At 30.8% G+C, this 12,300-nt stretch overlaps 1 protein-coding gene across 1 annotated transcript; it reads left to right on the plus strand.

The window, feature by feature from the left end:
• The first annotated feature begins 7,311 nt into the window (after positions 1 to 7,311).
• LOC120129673 (uncharacterized protein At1g28695-like) lies at positions 7,312 to 11,812 on the plus strand. Its single transcript, XM_039147126.1, has 3 exons — positions 7,312 to 7,452; positions 7,553 to 7,933; positions 11,282 to 11,812. The coding sequence occupies exons 1-3, from the start codon at positions 7,312 to 7,314 to the stop codon at positions 11,810 to 11,812; spliced, it is 1,053 nt and encodes a 350-aa protein (XP_039003057.1).
• The last annotated feature ends 488 nt before the right edge of the window (positions 11,813 to 12,300 follow it).

The raw sequence follows: 12,300 nt of genomic DNA on the forward strand, positions 1-12,300 counted from the left end.
GAAATTGTACTAAAGGATGTTTGACATGTACCATATATGTGTCCCAATCTTATTTCAGCTGGCAAGCTAGATGAAATTGGTTATATGAATATTTTCAGTGGAGAAAAGTGGAAACTCTCCAAAAATAGCATAATCATTGCTAGAGAAAACAAGCATGGTTATTTTTATGTCACACAAGGAAATTTATGCAAGGGATAAGCTAATGTAGCTTGTGATAACTCATGCTTTAAGTTATGCTATAAAAGGTTATTACACATCAGGAAGAATGGATTACAAATCCTTGCATGCAAATAACTTCTACCTGAGGTGAAAGGTAAATTAGTTCAACAATTCATTCATTGTTTAGCCGACAGACAATACAAAATTTCATTTTTGTCGAAGCAATCAACCATATAGAAGAAAACATATTATTGATTTGGTGCACATTGATGTTTGTTACATGAATAAAAAGTCAATAGGTGGTGCTTTATACTTTGTCACTTAAGGCATTTAAGGAATTTAATGTCAAGGTGGAATGTGAACTGGAAGAAAGTTAAATTGTGTGAAAGCAGACAATGAAAGTGTGTATCGAGGATCTTTCAAAGAATATTGTAAGTCTTATGACATCAGGCTTGAAAAGACTCAATCTAAAACGTCTCAACAAAAATGGTGTTTCTAAGAGAATTAATTGAACAATTAAAGAAATAGTTTGAAGTATGTTTTCAAATGCTAAATTATTCTCCCTCTAATACTTTGGATAGAGAAATCCCAGAGTATGCATGGACATGAAAGAAGGTTTCATGTTAATACTTTAAGGTGTTTGGTTGTTGTGCCTCCATCAATATTTCTAAAAACTAACATTCTAAACTCGATGAAAAGATAAAGTAGTGCATCTACCTTGACACATATTAAGATGAATTTGGTTATCAATTATAGGATAAGGTGAACAAGCAAATTGTTAGAAGCTGAAGTGTTGTGTTTTTTAAGATTAAAACATTAAAGACACTAAGAAACCTGAGATTCCTACAGTGTCTAAGGCCATTTCTCAAAATTTTCAAGATCTAGTGTTAATGATAAGACATAAAACTACTATAAAAATAAAATATTGAAAATCAAGATGAAAATAATGAATTATAGACATAGGAGTCATCAATATAAACAAATGTAGAGTAGCCTACTAAGACAACTGAACCAGAAGTTACACATCAACTAGAATTGAGGAGATCAATGCATAAAATTAAACCCTCAAATAAGTATTCTGCAAGTGAGTATGTGACAGTCATCAATGAGGGGGAGCCTTATAGTTTTCATGAAGAAATGAAAGATGATCAAAAAGAAGAATGGTTAAAAGCCATGTAAGTAGAAATGAAATTTTTGCACGGGGACCAAACTTATGTTCTCGTGGAGTTATCTAACGAAAGACGTGCTTTGAAAAAATGGGTATAAAAACTCAAAATTGATGAGAAAAACAAGAAGTCAAGGCATAAGGTTAGAATTGTTTTCAAAGGCTTCAATCAAAAGAAGAGAATAAGAATTGATTTCGAGAAATTATTTTTGCTTGTGTTTAAGATGTCATCGATTTGAGTTGTACTTGGTCAGACTATTAGTCTAGATTTGAAAGTTGAACAACTTTATATGAAAAAACATTTCTTTATGGTGATATAGAATATGAGATGCATATGAGACAACTAAGGGGTTCTTCATGCCAGGAAAAGAAGACTTAGTGAACTGACTAAAAAAGAGCCTTTATGGTCTTAAACACGCACATGAAAACGGTACAAGAAGTTTGATTCTTTCATGACCCAACATGAATTTAAAAAGGCCCAAATTGATCATCGTATATTTGTGAAAAGGTATGATAGTGGAGATTTCAACATATTATTGTTTTATGTTGATGATATATTAATTGTTGGGTAAGATAAGAAGAAAATTGATGCCCTTAAGAAGGATTTGAGCAATTCATTTGCTACGAAAGATTTGGGCTCGCAAAAAAAATCCTTGAAATTAATATCATTAGAGATTGTTCCAAGAAGTCTCTATACTTATCCCAAGAATAATATATTGAGAAACCTATTAATAGATTCAACATGCTCAAGTCAAAGCCAGTTAATGTATCACTTACTGGACATTTCAAGTTAAGCAAAAGGAAAAGTCCTATAAGTGAGAAAGAGAAAGAAGAAATGAATGATGTTTCATATTCATATACAGTTAGAAGTCTCATGTAAACCATGATTTGTACAAGACTCGACATAGCTTATGTTATGGACATGGTGATTCGATTCTTATCCAAACAAAGTAAATTACATTAAGAGGCTGTGAAATGATTTTTTGGTACCTTCGTGCCTCATCAAAAGGATGTTTGTGTTTTGGAAAAGGGAAGTCAGAGTTGAAAGAGTATACAAATGCATATATGGATAGAGATACTAATTAAAGAAACTCTATGTCTGAATATGTGACTACTTTTTCAAAGAGCTATTTCTTGGCAATCAAAGCTAAAAAATGTGCCATTATCAACAAAGAGTACATCGTTGTGACTGAATTGTGTAAAGAAATGTTATAGAAGAAATTTTTCTGTAAGAATTGAGTCACAAGAAGAAGTATGTCCTCAAATGTGATAATCAAAACTTTATTGATTTAGCTAAAAATTTAGCTAGATTCAAGATGTGTTGGAAGAAAAACAACTTGACCTAGATAAAGTTCAGACTGATTATAATTGGTCTGATATAATGAAAAAGGTGATTCTGACCAAGAAATTAAAAAATTATGGTCAAGGATAAAGTTTGCTTGTTCCCTCTAATTAAGTTAGGAAGGGGAAATTTGTTGGGTGCATCCCTCCTTAATTGGTTTGAGGGAGATGTACCATATCAAGGAAGATGTATCACATGACTTGGGGAAATAAATCATCCATATTGATGTAAGTTAGAATTTCAAAGGTTCATCCATTTATGACAAATTAATCTAGAACCTATGAATGAGTCTTTTTGTTACCCCATTGATTTTGTAATACCCAAAATTTTGGTTAGGGACTAAAATAAAAATATTTGAAAATTTTCTAAACAATAGAAAAGTGACAAAGTTCTTAACTTTTTACACATGTTATAATATTAACAAATAGTGGATATTAAAGTGACAAGTGGACAAAAGATAACCATTATAACTAAGGTTAAATTGGTAATTTCACTATTTATAATATTATTTTATTAGTTATATAAAATGCTAAAGTAAAAAAAAGGGAAAGGGGGAGTTTTCTTCATTTTTTCTAGGGGAGATGCCAGCCAAAAAATAGGAATAAAAGGGAAAAAATGCAACTTTAAATTTGGCTATTTTAATCCTAAATCTTCCATTTTTAGGTTTTTGATATTAGATATAAGTTTGTTCTCCATTAAATTCTCTATCATATGACACCAATATTTCATGGATTCAAGCTTTCATGTTATTCAATTTTGATGTTAAATATTTTAGGGTTTATGGACTCAATTGAAATAAATTTAGAGTTTGAAAGAGTAAAGGTTGTTTTATCGGTTTCTATGCTTGAATCAAATTGATTCCTTTGTTTGAGTTAAAAACCCTAATTTTAAATGTTTAGGGTTTCATTAAGGATTTTATTTTTAGATGCCTAACGATGGAAAAATAGATTACATGCTTGATAATGATGTTTTGAAGCTTAAGTGGCCATTTTGACAACTTGAAAAATTAAGGGGCTATTTTGACAGTTTTGAGAAGTATAAATATTTATGTGTAGATGTTAAATACATGTTGTAAATGGGTAAAAAAATGCTTATATATACATGAAAAGTGTATGACTATAGATTTGATTATGTGATAATGATAGTTAAATGATGTTGTATTGTTACCAATAGTGATCATGGTAACAACTATTTTCTATGAAGTAAATAGATGTTTCTATGAAGTAACAACTACTAGAAGGATTGGTGAGTAGTTTGGTAACGTTTAATCTGTGTGGAAACTTAAAGTCTAGGTTTAAGTAACGGTATTATTAGAATAGTATCGATACCATTAAGATTTCTAAAAAAATTTGGGTAGAAAATATCCAGTCAAAATCGATATTATTCTGTTCATATTCAATACTAATGAGAGGGTACCGATACCAAGGCTGATGGTATGGATACTCAATGGCATATTAAAACTTTAAATTCCATAACGTTATTTTGGTATCGGTATCAGTCCTACTAGCATACATGGGTTGTGTATTACTGATACTACGTGACTTGATATTACAATTTATTAAGAAGATAATCATCTAGTGTTTGTATTGTTTAATGAAGATGGAAATTTGAAATAAAGTATAATATGAGAAAAAGGAAAATGAACTTAATCATGGTTATTTTGGGTGTCTCACATGGGAACCTAAAGGGTTAGAATGAATCGCACATGAGCACCTAATTGAGGCTATTTTGGGTGTCTCACACTGGAGCCCCGAAGGATTAGAGTGACTCACACGGGAGCACCTAATCGTTGCTATTTCAGATGTCTCGCACGAGAGCACCTAATCGTATCTATTTTGGGTGTCTCACATGAATGCCCCAAAGGATTATAGTGACTCGCATGAGAGCACCTAATAATGATCGTATCGAGTGTCTCGCACGGGTACCTCAAAGAGAAACTCAAGTGCCTCTTAGGAGGTACAAGATTATACTTCAACAATTTTTTAATAAGAATGATACTAGAATCATAGCAAGGCTTGAATAGAATGAGTGGTTTAATGTGTAAATTTCATACAAAGCATTAGAGGTTATAAGGAAATTGTTTTTAAAGTATTTGACATCTCTGAATCGTAATAGTTATTAGTATTGGATATAGACAATACAAATCCACTATAAATAGAAGGTTTTAGGAAGACTAGTATATAACAAGCAAGTATGTGAAAACAAGAGAGTGATTTGTAGAAAACATATTCAAAAGAGAGAGGAAATTAGATCAAACATCTTTGAGTGAGTATTTTATGTAAACCATCCTAATTGGATGAGACATTTTGTATCCCTACTCATATAATAGTGGAAGGTAAGTTTGCACTGGACTAGCGTTCCACAGATTTTTTCGATTTAAGTTTTTCAAGTCACCAAAATATTGTGTGTTTTTATTGTCTTTTATATTTGTGCACATTTAACACACAAAGAGAGAAAGATGTATTCTCGTACATATTCGTTTTTCTCAACATAAAGATCATTAAATTAAAAGGTAAAGTATACAAATGGTCTCCCAACTATAAATCATTGTTTTATTGAGTCACTCGACTATTAAAAGTTACAAATCGTCTCCAACTATATAGTATTATTTTATTGAGTCCACTGACTATTAAAAGTTACAAAATGATCACACGAATATTCATATGTTCCAAACTCGTCATATTCTGTTACAAAATTAAAACTCGTCTAAGTTGGATGTTAATCTCCTGACTGAGATATGATAAAATCATATTTTAATGATATATACTAGGATATGATAAAATCATATTTTAATGATGTAAATGGATAGTCAATCTATAAAATATAACTTAAACAATTTTGGGATCATATTTTATCATATATTAATTAACATATTAACGCCCAGCTTAGACGACCATCACTTTTTAATAGAAAAAGGCGAGTTTAAAACATATAATTAGTCAAGTGATCATTTTATAACTTTTAATAGTTGAATCACTTAACAAAGCAACAATGTATAATTGAGAGATCATTTGTATACTTTACCCTAAATTAAATGATTAAGACGGGCATCTTTAACTTAAAAATACTCCTCTTACAACAAACTATGGACGAATACGAAATAGACAAATGAGAGATGCTTCATAATTTGCAGATGTGTTGACGTGATGGATTTGTCAAATTCGTGTAATACGTGCCAGACAAAGTAAATTATGGTTTCCTTTTCTCTATATTTTATTTGTTTCTCTTCACTTGTCCCTAATTAAGTAGATATTGTTTAATCTCAACAACTTAATTATTTATGATCACGACACCCTAACGACGTTTGTTTTAAATCAGATCATGATTTATTTTGACGTTTAAAAAATTAAATTCGGGTTTTATTACATATAAAAATCATATGTAAAATTTTAATTAAATTTACATCTAAATTTATAATAAATAGATTCTTTTTTAATATATTAATTTAATGGCCCACTTTAAGTGATCAAATAAAATAGATTTCGACCAGTGACAATAAACGTTTATAATTTCGTGGATTTTGTATTGTATTTGTTCTAAAGGGGGATGAATATAAAATTAGTGAATAGTGGACATGTATAGACTTAAAATGTGTTACCAATCATGGGTAGTGGGTATGTGATGGATTTCAGACCTTATCTGTTTCGCATCGGCCCTCCCCGCATCCTCCTTCCCACATCTACATGGTTACTAATTATCCACCATATAAATTTTGAATCACTATGAATTTGAGTAGTTTCAAAGACTATTCTATAAATATTAAGATTTTATAGGACCTGACTTATAAATTAACCAAATGTTAGGATATAAACTTACTTAATCATTGGTTTATTTTATTATGCTCATGTATGTGTTTATTTTATATTTTGTTGTTTGTGTAATCTATAAGGCTGTTGTCAGATAACTATGAGCGAGTATAAGTGTGTATGAGATGGGTTGTGAGTATTCAGTTTGATATTGGGTGTATGGTAAATTTGAGAATATACTGACATAGACAAGTGTGAATTTAAAAATTTTACTTATCGTAAGAAATAGATAGATGATAGATACGGACATATTATGTGAAAGGTGAAAATGAGAGAAAGAAAATCCGCACCCTTCCTGAGCTTTACCATCTCTACCCATTACTCTATCCAAATATTTCTATATCCCATGCCCTACGATGTATAATATATAAAAAAACAATTACACCAAAAACCATGTTTAATTCACATAACAGAACACACATAGATTATATTCATTTATAAGTTATTAACCTAAATTAAACCCATGCCAATTAAACGGTCCCTCCTCAGCTACTTTGTGTGACATTTCTACCTGAATTTTGAATGGTCAAATTATGATTTTAATCCCCTTACTACACTAAAAAAATATCTATGTAATTTCTTTAAAAAAATATTCATTCCAACTCAAAAAATCCATGCCGATGAGTTTGAAAGAGATGTTTTAAGAAACAACTTTTTTTTGACATTCTAACCAAAATGGTTAATAAGCTAAACCTTAACATCTGAACATAGTAAAGGGACCAGAACCAAATTTGACCATTGTTAATTTAACAAATTTCACCTTTACACGCCATCGAAAACCAATATATATATATATATATATACCCCCATTCTATCTCTCGCTAAGTGAATATTATTCAATGGAACTTCCAAGGAACTTATCTCCAGGAACTTCTGCCATAGTTTTTCTCCTTTCTGCTGGTTTTCTCTATATTTGCATATGGTCTCCTTCAAGTCCTTTTCTCCCCTACAATGAACTCGACGGTCCACCCAAAAATTATGTAAGTATATATATATATATATATATATATGCAGTCTCTATATCAATTATTGTAGTCTGTAGACACAAGCTCATTTCTCTTGTTGCAGACTACTGTTGAGTTTCCTGTAAAAGATGAGCTTGAATTGGCATTGGAGGGAGCTTCCATGCCGAACAAGACCGTGATCATCGCGGTCGTCAACCAAGCATATGTCGAGCAGACTGTCGATACCGAGACCACAATGCTGGACCTATTCTTGGAGAGCTTTTGGCTGGGTGAAGATACGAGGCCGTTGCTCGACCATCTGCTCCTCGTGACGATGGATCAGACGGCTCACGACCGGTGCGTGTTCAAGCGGTTGCGTTGCTACCGGCTTGTGACGGACGGGGTCGATTTCGGAGAGGAGAAGGTGTACATGTCGGGGGAATTCATCAAGATGATGTGGAGAAGAACCCTTTTTCTTTTGGATGTCTTGAAGCGTGGATACAGTTTCATTTTTACGGTATGCCTTCTTTGACCTTTTTGAATGATCATCAAATTTAATTTGGTTTGACAAATTGCTCATCAAATTTAATTTGATTTTGACCAATTGTCAATTCTATTTAAGACTTGTTTTAGCCGACTGAACATATCTTAAGAAGGCGCCAAACCAAGAATTATATGTTCTATATAAAATTCAATATTTAATTTATCAATTTTAAATTTAATAAAACTTTTAAAATAATTAAATCATATAATTTTATAAAATATTAAGATTTGATTTTCATAGTTTCGAAACTATCAATGATTTAAGTCACAAATAAACCATCAAAACTGGGGTTCATAGCCCCTCCTTCCTGTAATGTGCCTTTATCCTATGCATTTTGATCAAAAGTATTTCTTTTAAACGATTACAAGATAATATCTATTTAAAAATTTTTTTATCCATTAACAACTCATAAATATATATAGATGTAACTGTTTGAATTCAAGACCTCTACGGAGAATAATACTCCTTTAAACTACTGAGCTCAGTTAATGGGTTCTAACCAAAATATAATTTAGTTTAATATATAAGTGGATAGTAAAATCAAATAATAATAAAAAAGAGTAAATTATGTAATTAGTCATTCACCTATTTATGTGGTTCCGTTTTGATCACATGACTATTATTTTTAAAATTACATCTAATGTTACTTTTTGGTCACTTACCATTAGAAAATAAATAGAATTGCTAATGTGATATTTTTCAATGATGACATTGACGGTTGGTGACCAAAACAAAATCAAAATATAATAAGATGTATGATTTTGAAAAAGAAATAGTTGAATAACTAAAACAACATTAGATGAATAGGTGGAGTGACTAATTACGTAGTTTACCCTAAAATACTTCCTTTTCTAGACAGGTTTCTTCTATGGCTAGCATTTTTCTTTGTCTTATAATCAAATCGTTGAAATACATAGCAATTTGAAACGTTGAATATACATATTAGGGTTGGGTGGCCAAATGTGGTTGGTCCAGTCGTAGGAGGTTTGCTAATGTTGATCGATCTATATGGTTCGATTAAGGTTTAATTCTAGAATTGGTCCCTTCACTATAATCAAATTTAAGATTCAGTACTCATACTTTAGTTTGACATGATCTGATTTCTTTATCTTTGCAGTCTCATCATTATGTCCAATTAATCAACACCCCTAACTATTCTTGTTAAAGCATTAATGTATATCTTTGTTCTTAAAAGCAAACCTTCTGACCCTTCAAGCCCACTTAAACATAGATTCTAAATCATAAATTTGAGTATAATAGACGACCTGAGAGCATATTTTTGTCCATTAAGGAAATATTAGAAATACTAGATATTTGGTTTTGACTTTATACTATGTGACAACCTATGAATGAAAGTCCATTATATAACGTGAACGACAGCTATAAGGTAAAATGTGGCATTCTGGGATTGAATGCCACTGCTACGTGTCAGAAATTGATTGAGCAACAAGACCGTTCGCCCCAAAGTTTAGGGGTGGTTGGGGCTAATAACTGGACCACCGTTAACCATCGGTTGTTCGAATCACATGAAATGTGTATATTGTATTTATACGCCGATCGTGTGACTGAAATAATATTTTAAAATTTAAATGAAAACCGTTAATTGATTAACCGTTAATGCATATTATTAATGTGATATGTGTCAAATATGATTATGTAAAATGTGTTATATCATTAAAAGTGATAACGTGACACATGACATATTATCAAAATTAATGATGTGGTATATATCACATCATATAAATTGATGATGTGGTATATATCACATCATTCTAAGTGATAACATGACACGTGTTATATCACTCAAAGTAATAATCTGTTATGTATCACGTCATCAACTAAATACGTAAAAATATCATGTCATTAATATAAGTTAATTGTTAGTTAACTAATGATTTTTATTCAATATAAATTATTTTGATAAAAAATTAAAACATTGAGAGTTAAAATATTTCAAATTGATCATATATAGTTGACATTAGGTACTAATTTTGTTATTATGTATAAAATATAATAAAAAATATTAAAGTATTGCACCATGACGCGAGGAATAATTAACCGAAGAAATTTGTGTATAATTTTCTTAAACAATATTCTATCATAAATTATTTAACAATATTTTTTTTATTTCAATTGTTTCCATAACTTCATTGATGTTATTTAATTAATAAAATCAGTTCCATATGTATTTTTTAAATAATAACTATAGATTCTTCTTTTATATCAGCAATAACGATGGAATAGTTTAATATGTCAATTGTACAATCTCCCGACACAATTTTAATCGTTTAATATTCTCATTATTCTTGTTTTTATTAGAAAAATGTATCAAAGGTCCTTATATTTTTTAAAAAATTAATATGGCTCTCGTATTATTTTTTTCTGTTAAAGTGACCCTCGAACTCAAAAAATAAACTAAATGTGGCCCTTTGGCCAACGTTTTTTGTCGTTGGTTGTTACGATGCTGATGTGACAGTTCACTTTACTACGTGGCGTTCTAAGGTGCTAACGTGACAGTTCACGGTGGTTGATAACATGGCATAGGCATGATAGATTGGCTAAATTGGTGACTCAAACATGGCAGATGAACTGTCATGTCAGCACCATGGATCATCATGTCAGTACAGTGAACTGTCACATTAGCACTGTAATGATCAACGACGGAAAAAAATTGGTCAAAGAGCCACATTAAGTTTGTTTTCTGAATTAAAAAACTACAATAAGAGAAAAATAATATGATGGTCACATTGATATTTTTTTTTCAAAAGTTCATGTATCTTGATGCTTTGCCTCTTTTTTTTTATTACATCAAAGTTGAGGTTGTTTCACGGGGACATGACAGTTTGGTTGTGTTTTGCTAACTAACCCTATAATATCAATAAACCAACTTAACAAACTATTGGTGTTTATGGACTGGATGGTTGGGGTTAGGTTCGTTTCAAGTTTTGTATAAGTAGGTTAAATAATTAATCTGTAAATTTATTTAGTTCGATTGATATTATTTTTATTTTTTATAAAAATGTATATTATTTTTGTCATGTCTCTCCTGTTTTTTAGTCAGTTTAGTCTCTCGAAAATTAATTATTGATGAACATACATTACTCCTATATGTTTCTAGATTTTATAATTTAATTCAATATTTACTATTATTATCAATGTGAAAATTATTCCACTTCATTAGTTGAATTATTTTAATAGAGTTAACGGTTTAGAGGTGGAAATAATACTTCAAATTTTTTTATGTTCATTCATTTCTTTCAAGTTCCTTATACGACGTTTCTTTTTTAAATTTATGTTAATAAAGTTTGCTCATTCTATTAGGACACTGACATAATGTGGTTGCGAAATCCATTTGAAAAGCTGAGTTTAAATGGAACCGAGGATCTTCAAATTAGTGTTGATAAATATTACGGTGATCCACGACCCGATCATAATTTGATCAACACAGGTTTTTACCACATCCGATCAAACAACAAGACGATCGCTCTATTTGATAAATGGTACTCGCTCAAGGATAACTCCACTAGGCAAAAAGAGCAAGATGTGTTGTTAGACCTTCTGCGACATGGCATCGTCACCGAGTTTGATCTCCAAGTAAGGTTCTTGGAGACGAGGCATTTTAGCGGCTTCTGTGAAGACAGTCGAGACGTCGAAACAGTAACAACGGTCCATGCAAATTGTTGCCGACACATCAATGCTAAAATTAGGGATTTAACGGCTGTCCTCCGCGATTGGAAGCGGTTCAAAGCGGTTGTGACCAAGTACCCCAGGATTGCTAGTAATGTAACTAGTAGTTTTGGTTGGTCACCACACGATGGATGTTTGAATTCATGGAAACCTCGTCATCATTAGCATAAAACATGTTGGTTTTGTTTCTTAATTTTGTAAAGAAAATATCGGTTCAAATTAATTGATTGTATTTTATCATAACATTTATTTGGATGTATGATGAATAGGAACGGATTTATAATCGAACATTGAAATATAAATTATTTAAATTTAAAATAATAGAGATAAAATAATTTTTTAACAAGATTAAATAAATCTTTAATCTCAAGAAATTTTACATAGTTTTTTTAGTCCCATGCACGTTGCTTCGGCGAATGGACACATTGAAGTAATAACTTAGAGCTTATAATTTATAAGAGTTGGACTTGGATTCGATGTATACCTTTTGAAGGGAGAAGATGGTAAGGTTTCGCTTCATTGTATGGCGTCGAAAGGAAGAGTTGATATCTTTAAGGAATTGATAGTGACGAATGTAAAATTTTATGTTACAAGGATATTATTATAAAATTTTAAGAGAATATATAAATTTATAAAATATATTATTAATAGAA

This window comes from Hibiscus syriacus, unplaced genomic scaffold, assembly GCF_006381635.1.
Source record: "Hibiscus syriacus cultivar Baekdansim isolate YM2019G1 unplaced genomic scaffold, ASM638163v2 tig00110503_pilon, whole genome shotgun sequence".
NCBI classification, from domain to species: Eukaryota; Viridiplantae; Streptophyta; class Magnoliopsida; order Malvales; family Malvaceae; genus Hibiscus; species Hibiscus syriacus.

Coding starts and splice junctions, on each gene's coding strand:
- LOC120129673 (XM_039147126.1), top strand. CDS start 7,312: ATGGAACTTCCAAGGAACTTATCTCCAGGAACTTCTGCCATAGTTTTT. Junction 7,453..7,552: donor ACGGTCCACCCAAAAATTAT/GTAAGTATATAT, acceptor ACTACTGTTGAG/TTTCCTGTAAAAGATGAGCT. Junction 7,934..11,281: donor GATACAGTTTCATTTTTACG/GTATGCCTTCTT, acceptor TCATTCTATTAG/GACACTGACATAATGTGGTT.